This window comes from Sycon ciliatum, chromosome 9, assembly GCF_964019385.1.
Source record: "Sycon ciliatum chromosome 9, ocSycCili1.1, whole genome shotgun sequence".
NCBI lineage: Eukaryota > Metazoa > Porifera > Calcarea > Leucosolenida > Sycettidae > Sycon > Sycon ciliatum.
The window spans coordinates 12,817,116-12,830,533 of record NC_088651.1 but is presented as its reverse complement, the minus strand read 5'-3'; the positions used below and the strand labels follow the sequence as shown (position 1 = coordinate 12,830,533).

The window sequence follows — 13,418 nt, the reverse complement described above, 5'->3', positions numbered from 1 at the left end:
ATTTCTGCTTTTACTACGAGGTGAATTGCTATTTCTGGACATTGTACATTTCTGGACATTTCGAGTAAAATAATTTTTCGTCGCGTGTAGAGTCAAGTCAATCAGGTTGATGAAGTTTTTTCTTGTTGTAGTTGACAGCTGGGCTGTTGTAGTTTCTCCTCGTGTCGGTGCCTTGTTGATAGCCTTTTCTTGGGAGGCATTTCAACGAGTTTTGTGGTACTATGTCGCATGAGAATTTTGAATTTTGAGTAAAATAAGAAGTAATGGACGAATCGTTGGCTTCCCCATGTGCACTCCACTCCAGACGTTATAGTCTTGGACCTGTTGGCTGGAAGTGTGAAGAGGCCAACTGCAGTCCACCAATAGAAAAAATAACAAAAATGGTGCAGTATAGGATGCTTATTGACGCTATTTTACTTTCATGTCCAGAATTCCATACACTGAAATTTAGGCCAAAAAATTGGCCTGTCGAAAACAACCTGCTATAAAGTCTCTGGGATCACAGCATGAGCAATTGTCACATATTTGGAAAGATGAAGGATTAGGCCATACAATAGATACAAAAAGATATGAAAATGTAAAACACACAGCCAGTGGGCCTCTATTTTATTTTCATGTCCAGAAATTGCTATTCACCTCGTACAGAACTTATTTCATAATTATAGTTACTTGTGCTGCTACTGTTGCGGAAATGGAAATCCGGTCAAATGACGCTGGGCCAGCACCCTCAGTGCGTACAGAACATTGCATGCAGTGCGCACATGTTGATCGCATGTGAACTCGCGGCTGCTTGGCCTCCGACTGGATTTCCAGGTCCACGACAATAGTTTCCCCACTGAGCGACTGTGTATGTCATAGTTTCTGAGTACGACAACAGGTTTCCATTAGCAGGACAATCTTAATTCTATGCATAGGTCTCCATTCTAAGCTTGGAGTTGAGGGGTATTGAACAAGTATGAGTGTGGTGCTTATATTGGAGGAAACACAGTAAGCGATTGCATGTAACAATGAGTGTGTGTGTGTGTGTGGGGGGGGGGGGGGGTGTTTGTGTGTGTGGGTGTGTGGGGGGGGGGGGTGTTTGTGTGTGTGGGTGTGGGGGGGGGGGGGTGTTTGTGTGTGGGTGTGTGTGGGGGGGGGGGGGGGGGGTGTTTGTGTGTGTGTGGGGGGGGGGGGTTGTGTGTGTTTGTGTGTGTGGGGGGGGGGGGGTGTGTGTGTGTGTGTGGGGGGGGGGGGGGGGGGTGTTCCCACACGCGTCCGGGTAAGCCTAGGAGGGTATGTGCATGTGCACTTATTCACTCTCGCATACTTCGATGTGTGCTAATCTTGACCACATTGTCTCTGTCCTGTTCTTATCTCTACACACACACAACACACACACAGGCACAAGAAGCACAGCACTGAGCGTCATGAATTGGACATGCTCTGCGGTGGATCGCAGTCTAGCAGTCAGAACCACTGGGTATCCAGTCATTTAGACAGTTTACCTAACACGGACGCAGCAACGTACGTTGCTTTCCAGCAGATATGTGTAACTGCAGCTGGCTGATGTGTGCCTGTTTCTCTCTCTCTCTCTCTCTCTCTCTCTCTCTCTCTCTCTCTCTCTCTCTCTCTCTCTCTCTCTCTCTCTCTCTCTCTCCTCTCTCTCTCTCTCTCTCTCTCTCTCTCTCTCTCTCTCTCTCTCTCTCTCTCTCTCTCTCTCTCTCTCTCTCTCTCTCTCTCTCTCTCTCTCTCTCTCTCTCTCTCTCTCTCTCTCTCTCTCTCTCTCTCTCTCTCTCTCTCTCTCTCTCTCTCTCTCTCTCTCTCTCTCTCTCTCTCTCTCTCTCTCTCTCTCTCTCTCTCTCTCTCTCTCTCTCTCTCTCTCTCTCTCTCTCTCTCTCTCTCTCTCTCTCTCTCTCTCTTCTCTCTCTCTCTCTCTCTCTCTCTCTCTCTCTCTCTCTCTCTATCTCTATCTTTTATCTATCTATCTATTTCGCTCATGCTCTTGTAGCAGTTGAGCAATCTCGTGTGGGGTAGTGCCTTTGCTGTTTGCGTTATGCAGAGCTCACTGACTTGTCAGTTTGAGCTCTCTGGCAAGGTACATTCGGGCCTGGTTTAAATCTGGCTATGGAAAGTTTATGTTGATTGTTTATGTTGTTTGTTTGTTTATGTTTATGTTTATGTTTCTCTGTCCTCTAATTGTTTGTTATGTTTCACTGCCATCAGGCTCAGCCTCATTTTCTCTGTGCTGCGCTGATTAGTCCACAAGGCATGAAACAGTTCTGTCCGCAGATTGAGTATCTATCTATTTAACTTTTTTTTTCTCTCTATCTCTCCCTCTCTCTCTCTCTCTCTCTCTCTCTCTCTCTCTCTCTCTCTCTCTCTCTCTCTCTCTCTCTCTCTCTCTCTCTCTCTCTCTCTCTCTCTCTCTCACGCACGCACACACACATATGCACACACGCACACACGCACACACGCACACACACACATGAGCACACTTGTCAGCGATATTAAAACTTGGCTTGCTGGCCGCTGTTTTTTGTGTTCTGTGCTCCGTTCAGGAACATCACCAGTCATCAACTACGTTTGTGGTCCATCAACTTTGACGCGTTGCTGCACGACCCAAGGGGATCGCTGGAGTTTGACACCTTCCTGCAGAAGGAGTTTGCCAGCGAGAACATTCAGTACGTACTTCCTGTTCAAAAACCCTAATGACGTTTATTCCTGTAGAAGCCGATATCAGTGCTAAGCTTTTATTCGAATCAGGCTTGTATTCAAATCAGGTATTTCGATGCATATCAACCTAAAACCAGTCTTATGTGTCGGCAGCGCATCTGTTGGCCGAAAAATCTGATTTTTTCCCGGGGGATGCCCCTGCCACTCAATACAAAGCATGTCACGGATGACATAATTGGCTACTGATCACATAGTCTCTGCTGCGTTGGTGATGAAGTGGCCATGCTGTAGGTTTCCTTCTTTAATCTATAATATTGAATGCATTTCATGTCTAGATGGCAGGTTGTTGAATGCTTCAATAGTCTGTCAGTTCCGTGCCTAACGTTAGTTACCACACTTCCTCAATGTACAGTGCTGCTCGGTGAAACCAAGAGTACATGAAAACCAGAGTGTGCAGCTCGGATGGGTTGCTGTCACGGCGAAATTCCGTGATTACATTGTTTTAGTGATGTAGTGCGTACAAGCAGGATTCAAGCAGGTCTCTTTCTGCACAACTGCAGCTCAGTTGTACGCACTACGCCATTTCCCGCCTCAGATCTGCACCAAAATGATGTAATCACGGAATTTCGCCGTGACAGACACCCATAGCAGAGAAGGCCCCAAGCTGCACACTCTGGTTTTCATGTACTCTTGGTGAAACCTAGTCGCGTCAGTCAAGTTTGCTCTGTAGTGATCCTCATGAGACAGGTGGTCGCCTTCTCAGTGAGGCCATCTATTGTAACTTGACAGGTTTTACTATAACTGTACCCAATGTACAGTGCTGTGCTGTGCTGCTAAATGAAATCCAGTCACGTCAGTCAAGTTTGTGCCTTGCACCATTTCGTAGACCATTGTTCACAGGTCTAGGGCTGCGCAACGTCCGGCGCGTACTTGAGTGACACGACTGGATTTCATTGAGCAGCACTGTATATTATCTGGTTACTGTGGTGGACAGTGACCCCTGACTGTGTTATCCATGTGGCGTTTAGTCTTTGCGTTTCATTGACTGCCTATCGTTAACAATTGACTACTTTATCACCGGATCCGTTCTTGATTGGATGCGCCTGTGTCTGCTACTAGCTGTTATCCATGTGGCATTTTACTCTTTACTCAGTCTTTAGTCTTTGCATTTCATTCACTGCCTATCACTAACATTATTGAATTTATCACCGGATCCGTTCCTGACGGGATGCGCCTGTGTCTGCTGTATTCTGTCTTCTCTTTCTGTGCAGGTTCTGGAAGGAGGCGGAGGTGTACCGCAACCTGCCCACGTCACAGCTGGAGGCCAGGGCTGCGCTCCTTTACAAGTAAGTGCACGAGTGTGTGTGTGTGTGTGTGTGTGTGTTGGGTGGGGGGGTGGAGGTAAAAAAATTGGCAGCCTTGCAACATCTGCAGTGGTGTCAATCCAGCTGATAGTTCCACGTCTAGCAGCATGGCCAAGACACCATTTTTGTTCGCGTGATAAGCTGCTCGTAGTGTTTAGTGTCAGCTGTATGTCACTGGTTGTTTGTTGAATACAGTATAATACTATGTATCCACACATTGGCAACCTTGTGACGCCTGATCATCCCTTTCAGCACTCTTAGTACGGTTTGCTCCTGCGACTGACAGCCAGGTCTTCAAGCTCACGCAGCCACCGACGCGTGGACTTTTGTTCGCGCCGTTCCACTCACCGCAGCGTTGTCTCTCGCACAGCCTGCTGCCATCTATTCTCACTCTCCTGCTTCCAACTCGCGCCTTCCTACTGTATTTGACGAGCGGGCCGCTGGTGTGTGACTAAGTTATCGCCCCTGCTCCTACAAAAGTCCTTACATTGGCTGCTCTTGCACTGTTTGGAACAAGGCTCAGTCGACTCGGTAGTGTGCGTTGCATCAGTCAATTGTCCAGTTCTTTGTCCTGTACAATGATCCCTTTATCATCCACCACCATGTTGTGCTAGGCCTGGTTCATGGGAGACTCTGTACTTCTTGAGACCGTCTATTGTAACACAGCTGTCTTCATGCTCTTGTTTGCAGGGAGTTTATCCAGCAGAACTGCTCCTCGCAGATCAACATACCCGCAACTGTCCACCTGGAGATCCGTAAACAGATCGATGCCGGAGCAACACGCTTCATGTATGACGTATCTCAGGTATGTTTACTTGTTTTGCACGCAGGCGTTTGTGCATTTTTTTAGGGGGGGGGGGGGGTGTTGGTCCATCTGTTTGTCCGTCTGTCTGTTGGGAAAGGAGTTGCTTTAAACCTGGAAACTTGTGCGTTGTGCAACTTTTTAAAGTTTTTCAGCGTTTTATAAATTCGGGCACTGTGAGTTAACCGTAAATCAGCTCACACTTCTGCTTAGTACAAACGTGTGTGTGTGTGTGTGTGTGTGTGTGTGTGCTCGTGTGTGTATGTGTGTGCATGTGTATATGCACACGTGCGTGCTTTTTGGGCGGCTACAGCGTCAAGTGTACCATCTGATGAGGAAGGACAGCTATGCCCGATTCCTGCAGTCCCAGCAGTTCAAAGATCTGCAGAAGTCCGTACCGGCGTAAGTGACATGTGTGTGCTAATGCGTGCTCGTGCTCGTGTGTACCTATCCGTGTGCAAAGACAGCGTGCTTTGCTGCTTACGAGGGATTTACGGCTGCACCTGAATAGAGTGAAACCTGTCTAAGGCGACCGCTCAAGGGACCTTCAAAATCTGGTCTCTGTTACCAGGTGGTCTCCTTTTCCAGGGTCATTTGCCTGGAAAAAGCATCCCCTGGTCCTGGTTACAGTGGTCGCCTCGACAGGTTTTCCTGTAGCATGTACAGTCGACTCCACTTATAACGAACTTGCACATCGTGAATTTCATGATATACAGCAAACCAGTGTCCATGTCGCTGTTTGAACCCATGCAAAATTGACCCTTTATAGTGAACAGTTTTCGTTTGTAACAAACCAAATCTTGTAGGGCAGTATGTAAACTGAGTGCAATCATACTGTAAACTGAGTGCTATCATACTGTCATGGGCCACTTGCCAGCCATGACTGCTTGTTTGTATGGTATGAGTGCATTTCTGTTATAACAAACTTCTGTTATAACAAACTTCTGCCAAAAAGAACTAATTCTCCTGCACAATGGTGTTCGTTATATCAGGAGTTGACTGCATTCTATAAATAGTCGCGTGTGCGTAGGTGTGTTCGTATGTGTCCACATGTATGTTGCCGGTATGTGTCACCTCGTGTTCATAGGGCATGCCCGAGTCTTGTTGGTCTTGTTGGCAACAGGCTTAGCACTAGCTGAGGTTGGTTCCTAACACTCAATATATTTTTCACTTGACGGTACGGGCAAGAGTGAACATCTGTATTGCTGTGGCTGTGGTGGGTGTGCGACACGTTTTCCAGCACTTGTACTCAACGTGAGTATAGACCAGACGTATCAATGCCTGTTCCGCAATGATATCTTTCTTTTCTCCGTATGTTTCTTGTGACGGTATGCAGAAGAAGTGGCGGAGGACCGTCGAATCTGTTCCGCAGTTTTCGAATACGCCGTCCCACTGGCCGCCACTCCGCTTCGTCGACAAGGGACATGGCCAGCGGGCACTCTGCCAACACCGATATCAAGCGGGACAAACTGGTAAGTGGTAAGGTCCTGATCAATAGCAACGGAAGAAGCTACAGAGCTTGGCAGTAACAGCAACAGCTACAGAGCTTCACAGTAACAGCTGCAGCAGCAGCAGTTCCAGAGCTTGATAGCAGCAGCAGTAGCAGTATGAGAGCTTGGCAACAGCAGCATTAGTATGAGAGCTGGGCAGCAGTAGCAGTAACAGTTACAGAACTTGTTAGCTGTGCCGTGAGCAATTTACTCTAAAAAAAGCATGCACTCTATTCGGTGGACGGAAACGCGTGACTTCACGCAAGTGCATGACTCACATTCTGTATCCACATACAGAAGCATATGCACGACTCAAAAGTTAAAGTGTGTGGCTGTTTTTGAGTAGCCTGTAGGGTAAAATTGCTGATCAGCATCCAGCCTGGTGGCCGCAGAGTTTCTATTTGGAAAGGATGCTGTGCTGTCTGTCCGCACTTGTCGTACCGGTAGGCTAGCAACCAGTGGAGGCTATGCTCAGTGCACAGACGTATGTGTATGTGTGTGTCTGTGTGTCTGTGTGTGTGTCTGTGTGTGTGTGTGTGTGTGTGCATGTGTGTGTGTGTGTGTGTGTGTGTGTCTGTGTCTGTCTGTGCATACACACACGCGCTTCAGGCCCAAGTCTCCAAGAATGAAGTATTTGATCTGACCACTCGGCTGGCGTTCTCCAAGCAGAGCGGAAAGTCGCCGGAGTCCCCCAGGGCCACATCGCTGTCCTCTTCAACTACTACACGGTAAGCAGAATGGTTGCCATTTATTTATTTATTTATTAATGTGCGCAAGCTCCACTGCAGCCACTTCATTACATGAAACACCCTACACACACCATCCTCAATTCAAGTGGTCTCTTCGCTGCAAATTACAATAACTCAATATGAGCCGAGCCAAGCTAAAAGGTGGCTTAGGCATAATTTTTGGAAATTTCTTTTTTCATGCCAAAGTGATGTCTATATATCCAACTTCCATCATGGAAATTTTGGTGCCCATCTGAAATGTATATGTGCCATAAATATGCATACATTGTGCACATGTCACAGAATGGCTGGTATCAATGACACTAAGGATTCCAAGACCTTCCCAAACTCCAAGAAAACATGGGACACCAAGTAGAGACAAAGCTTAGCAGGTGTGCAAGCAATACAAGAAGAATGGGCACTTGTGTTCTAATTAGAAGATCCAAGAAAGAAGAAATAACAGATCTACATTAAATTTTCATCATGACTCATGTCATTCTATCATGCAATACGAATTTTCATATCATTCAACATGATGTTGTTGTGACTAGATGTTTCGCTGCGTTGGGGAACGTCGCATCTTACCAAGATAGTCCGTCATACTCTCTCCAATCACCTATGCCAGGATGAAGTAATCCTTTCATTTAGCTCGTAGTGCTGTGCCAGAGATCTAGCTCCATTGGTGTACTGCCCTCGCACCTGCATAGGTCCAGTAGACTGCACATCGCTAACAAGCGGCACTGGTTCTTTGTCCGTCCTAGTCCATGTCATTCTCCTTCCCTGCCAAGGATACTGGTAGAAGGCGCCACGGAACAATATGCTAGCAGGTAGAGTCAATGCATCGCTTCGTCGTGTGGCACTATTTCCTTGAAACGAGGAAATTTTGGAATCCAGTACACCATGTCATGAGCACTAAATTGAAGGTAGCCGAAACAAAGTGAAACATCGCAGCAAGAGCCAACTCACCAGGCCGCTTGTCAGAATGATAGTCGGAAGGCTTGTAGACGTCTCCCCATAGCTACACTCACCACTCTAGTCGTGGCCACGATAAGAAACACAGTCACTATGAATGAGCGACTCTTCCTCGTCAAGTAGGTTTTGGCTCACACGGATACAGAATGTCATCCTGCTCACCTCCACAGTCTCTAGAAGCTCCATTACGATCTCTGGCAGCGCTGAGGAATCCCCACAACGATGAAAGAGGGAACACTGAAGAAGACAGTGTTGCTCAAACATAAAAAAGGCTTCTCTCTTCATCCGCTTGCAAACTGGAAAGTGAATATTTTCGCGATCGCGCTCGAGTAGAATTTTGCCAACTGTTTTGGTGATTTTCTCGATTTGTTGGCAAAACACGAAGCCACTTTTTAGCTTGGCGCGGCTCATATGTATTTATTCATTTATTTCTCATTGGCCAAAACATCCTGTGTCGTCTGCATCATTGAGTATTCATTTATTTATTAAGAACTCAGATGGTGAGCCAAGGAAAAAATAATTGTAAGGCCAAACTAAAGAAGGTGTGTGGTTCGACTAACATGGACATTTTTTTTACGGGCGGGCGGGCGGATTTTTTTTTTTTTAATATATTTTTTAGTACATGTAAATACACTGTATACGCGTATCGAGTAGACTCTACTACCAGCACAAGGCAGCAGTCGTACCACTCACTGCACTGCACTGCAGTACAACTACAAGTCAAGTCCAAAAGGAGCCGCCTGCGTCCGCAGACTCACGCCGCACAGCACGTAGACGTGGACGTGTTCAGTCCACGTACGTCAGTCACACGACAGCCCGCCGAAAAAAAGTTACGGTCGGGCTGAAATTGTACGGTCGGTCGGGTGAGTCGAACCACACACCTTCTTTAGTTTGGCCTAACATGGAAATTGTGCGAAATAGAGGTTGCGACTTCAGCGATGATTTTGTTTAGGAATGGGTTTGCTCCCACACTGGAGCTCGCGCTATTCCGCCGCCGACTTGACACTTGACTGACTCACGACTGCCATCCAGAGAACACGAGAAGTCCATCGAACCTTCGACTCGGCAAACCTGCAAGAAAGCACCACTCCCTGCTCAATACACAGTGTTTCGGGGAATTCGCCCTCAAGCTCAACTGATGAGGGGTGAATTCCCCGAAACACTGTGTATTGAGCAGGGAATGGTGCTTTCTTGCAGGTTTGCCGAGTCGAAGGTTCGATGGACTTCTCGTGTTCTCTGGATTGCAGTCGTGAGTCAGTCAAGTGTCAAGTCGTCGGCGGAATAGCGCGAGCTCCAGTGTGGGAGCAAACCCATTCCTAAATGGAAATTGTGGGCACAAGTTATGCGATCGAGTCCACCAACTATTGTGATTGTGCACGTCTGACTGTTCAAAATCTGGCTTAGTTGGTGGACTCAATCGCATAACTTGTGCCTACAATTTCCATGTTACAATTAATTTTTTCATTTATTTATTCACAATCACGTGGCACTAGCCAATGAAAAGGTGATGTGGGCGATAGAGGGGACAACGTGCTCACGTGGATTTGACTGCGATCCGCAGTACAATGGAAATGTCTTGCCCAAACACCAAACCATGGCCGTGTAGTTGGTAAAGTCAAGAGTACAGGAAAGCAAGCGTGTGCGTCTTCTGACTTTTCTGCATGGGTGTGTCTGTCATGGCGAGCTTCCTGGATTACATCATAGGTGGTGTAAATATGGGGGGGGGGGAGTGGTGTAGTGCCTAGCTGCCCTGTCTCTCTCGTACATCATAGTAGGTGGAGATGTGTGTGTGTGTGCGGGGGGAGTGGTGTAGTGCATAGCTGCCCAGTCTCTCCAGTACAGTAGCTCTCTCTCACACTCTCTCTCTCCCTCTCTCTCTCTCTCTCACTCTCTCTCTCTCTCACTCTCTCTCTCTCTCTCTCTCTCTCTCTCTCTCTCACTCTCTCTCTCTCTCTCTCTCTCTTTGCCTATGTTGCCATGGGCATAGCGTCGCAGGAAGATGTCTGCCCATGTGATAATGCTTACTTTGCTACATACACAGTCATGGACTGTGTCAAATTTTTAAACACAGCTAAACTAACGCTCAGTGTAGCAAATGCTTGCCCATGCTTCATGCTGTTGAACGAACCACATGTGTTCACGGGTGAACTGTGAATAGGTGATAGCACGGATAACCAAAGGGTGAATAAGCGAGACTGTGCTCACCTGTGCTGAAGCCGTAGCTTGCTTCCCGTCCTTATCAGCCGACTGTTGAAACTTGTGTGTGCGTGTGTATGTGTATACGTGTGTGCAGCAGGGAGCGTGACTCTCTCCAGAGTGGGACTCACACTCTCTCCAACCCTGTCACTACTAGCGACTCTGTCAAGAGTCCGGACAGCAAGAATCTCATCAAGCACACGTCAGCACCTTCTAGCTACATACTCAGGCCGACGAGCAGAGGTACAAACATTGAATGTACACTTGAATGTACCGTAAAGTCGTGTATAAAGGCCGCCACGGCTTATGTGACTTTTTGGGGGAAATTTTGCAGGCTTCTACATGAGACAGGCTTCTATACAAGACAGGTATTTCTATGTGTGTCAACACTAAAACCAGGCTTGTGTGCCGACAGTGCATCTTGAAAATCAGGCTTCTATTCAAGACAGGCTTCTATATGAGACAGGCTTTAATACAAGACACTACGGTACTATAACTGCATTCCTAGCTCTTCTCTCTCCCTCTATCTATCTATCTATCTTTCTTTCTACTCAATCTCCGGACAGCAAGCTGGTTCGACCTTGTTGGGCCTCATCAGCTGTATCCGTCTTTCTACAGTCTTGCTCAATGAAATCCAGTTGCGGCGCTCAAGTTTGCACCTTGCAGCATGTAGCAGCCCAGTCTTGCTCAATAGAATTCAGTCGTGTCACTCAAGTTTGCACCTTGCAGCATGTCGCAGCCCAGTGTTCGCAGGTCTATGGCTGCGCATTGCGCAATGCCCGGCGCATACTTGAGTGAAGCGACTAGATTTCGTTCACCAGCACTGTAGATCTAAAGGGACTTTGTGGCTATAGTGACCGGCTCAGAGTGTGCATGATGTGTGTGTGTGTGTGTGTGTGTGTGTGTGTGTGTATGTGCGTGTGTGCGTGTGTGTGTGTGTGACAATGCGAACATTTTGATACACATAATAAGCTCTTGGTACGTTTTGGGATAACTGCTAGCGTGTCTGTGTGATTGGGAATTTCTCCCCGGCAATTTGAGTTTTGGATCAACAGGATTTCACCTGTACACGTGCACTTTTGTCCGTTGTCTTACTTGTGTTTACGTATGTGTGTCTGTCTGTCTGTCCATCTGTGTCCTCGCCCATTTACTGGGGTGTGGTGAGCCCATAAGTGGGATCATTTCCAAGTCCACCTATAGTTTGGGGGGTTCAGGGGTGTCGGCTGTTGGGCGGTTCAATATAACCAATTGAGTCATCTTTCCAAGATTCCTTTTGAGTCTCTCTTCCCTCTCCCAGGGGGAGACCCACGTGACCAGTTATGGCAGTGAGCAAGTACAATAGTGTGTGTGTGTGTGTGGGTGGGTGTGTCTGTCTATCTCTGTGTCTGTGTGTGTGTGTCTGTGTGTGTGTCTGTTTGTGTGTGTGTGTGTCTGTCTGTCTGTCTGTGTGTATGTGTTTGTTTGTGTGTGTGTGTCTGTGTGTAATTTTGTTCGGCGGCATTGTAGGTAGTTCCCCAGTCGTCATCAATGGCTTAGTGCAAGAGGAGTACGCTGGAAAGGTAAGAGTGTTTTTTTTTTTTTTAACTCTGTAGAGCGATTTTTCTACACTGTTTTCTGTAGAAGGGCATTTAGTGCCAGAAGTACATGTACCGTAAAGTACCGCCAGAGCGCCCCACCATCTCATCCTTTCGTGGTCGTAATGTGGAGGTGGTCTGCTGTCTATAGGTCATACGACATGAACCTTGTACACATATTGCACGTTTTGCAGTCAATCCGTACCTTCGAGCGGACACAAGCTCCACACAAAAACCTGCCAAATGTGACCTTAGTACACTAAGATTCTCACATCGTACAAACTTCGTTGCACTCTGCCATACGATTTCCCTTCCTCTGGCTGTAAAATCAAGGTGGGGCGCTCTCGCGAGACGGGGCGCTCTGGCGGTACTTTACGGTAGTGGCAAGATGAGCATTGCAAACACCAGTGCATGTGTGCCGGTCATGAAGGCTGCACCGGGAAGGTGGTGGGCACGTGAGAACTAGACATAGCCCGATTTTGCTAGCAATTCTGCTGGCAGAATATCGAAGAATTTTGACGAGAGAATTTGCTGGCAAAACGAAGCAAAATATCGGTCTGTTCGCTGGAAATTGGGAGATTTTACACTTATACGGTGCTTGTGACTCATTTTCGTACATTTTTGCCAACACGTGACTCATTTTTTTCTCATTTTTGCCAACACGTGACCCACTTTCGGTCAGTTTTCCTACACGTGACCCAAATTTGGCCTTGCATTGGAGGAAAAAGGGAGCAAAATATCGAGTGACCTGGCAAAATGAAAGCAAAATATCGACGATGAGCGAGCAAAATTTTGCGGCAAAATATCGAAGTTTCCCTGGCAAAATCGGGCTTTGCCTAGTGAGAACGATACGTGTGGCTTTCTACGGGGTGATGTACTGGCTGCAAGCCTACAGAGCTCGTTTTGTTTGTCCATTTGACAGGGGGTGCGGGTTCGAATCCAGCATTTGACAAGATTCCCCCCCCCCCCAAATATTCACTGTTTCGAAACCGCCTAAAACTCACCCCACAACATTGTGAGAGTCCAAAGAAAAATGCCTGTATTCTAGAACGTTAATGCCTCTGCGTAGCAAATTTCAGATCTCTGCCTCAATCATTGGCCAAGGTATCATGTAAATCTTGTCCGCATATAAAAAAACAATGTGGAAAAAGTGCGTTTAGGAAAGGGGCCGAAAATCCTCATTTTCTGGCCAGGCCCATCTTCTCTGGAAGAATTTGTAACCGAGAGACCGTTTTCGGGTAGTGGTGTATAACTTTGTAAAACACGAACTGTGACTACCGTGGAGTCTGCACACCATTAGGGAGCATGTTGGACTAGGTGGAAGAAGCTGCACTTCCAGTTGTTCATGGAACGACGGAGTGCTTGTACAATGTAGGTTGAGGCAAAGCGGAGAAGGCCACCAACGCCACCCGTATGCGTATCGTATTGTCATCTGCGATGGCCGCTGGACTTTTGAACTGGTTGTTGTTGCCATTGACCAACTGCCCTGACCGCCCTCTTAGCATCGTTTCTGGCAGAAGCTTGATGTTTTGTGTTCAGCAATGTCACAACACGGTTGTCCAGCCACTGAACATACATCACATCGGCATTCCACACGAAGAGTATGTAGCAACGATTTCTGCACCAGCCTAACTGTTTGG

The 13,418-nt window shown here is 47.2% G+C and overlaps 1 protein-coding gene across 2 annotated transcripts in view; it reads left to right on the top strand.

Annotated features, from left to right (window-relative positions):
* LOC135825289 (uncharacterized) overlaps positions 1 to 13,418 on the top strand; it is a 37,271-nt gene that overhangs the window by 15,119 nt on the left and 8,734 nt on the right. The window contains exons 12-20 of one of the 2 annotated variants that reach the window (XM_065338025.1): positions 1,381 to 1,503; positions 2,538 to 2,660; positions 3,924 to 3,998; positions 4,707 to 4,821; positions 5,132 to 5,220; positions 6,155 to 6,290; positions 6,918 to 7,036; positions 10,305 to 10,447; positions 11,711 to 11,763. In XM_065338025.1, the coding sequence (XP_065194097.1) occupies positions 1,381 to 1,503; positions 2,538 to 2,660; positions 3,924 to 3,998; positions 4,707 to 4,821; positions 5,132 to 5,220; positions 6,155 to 6,290; positions 6,918 to 7,036; positions 10,305 to 10,447; positions 11,711 to 11,763 (976 nt within the window). Of the gene's footprint in view, positions 1 to 1,380; positions 1,504 to 2,537; positions 2,661 to 3,923; positions 3,999 to 4,706; positions 4,822 to 5,131; positions 5,221 to 6,154; positions 6,291 to 6,917; positions 7,037 to 10,301; positions 10,448 to 11,710; positions 11,764 to 13,418 lie in introns of both variants that reach the window. The other variant, XM_065338024.1, reaches the window with a different exon arrangement.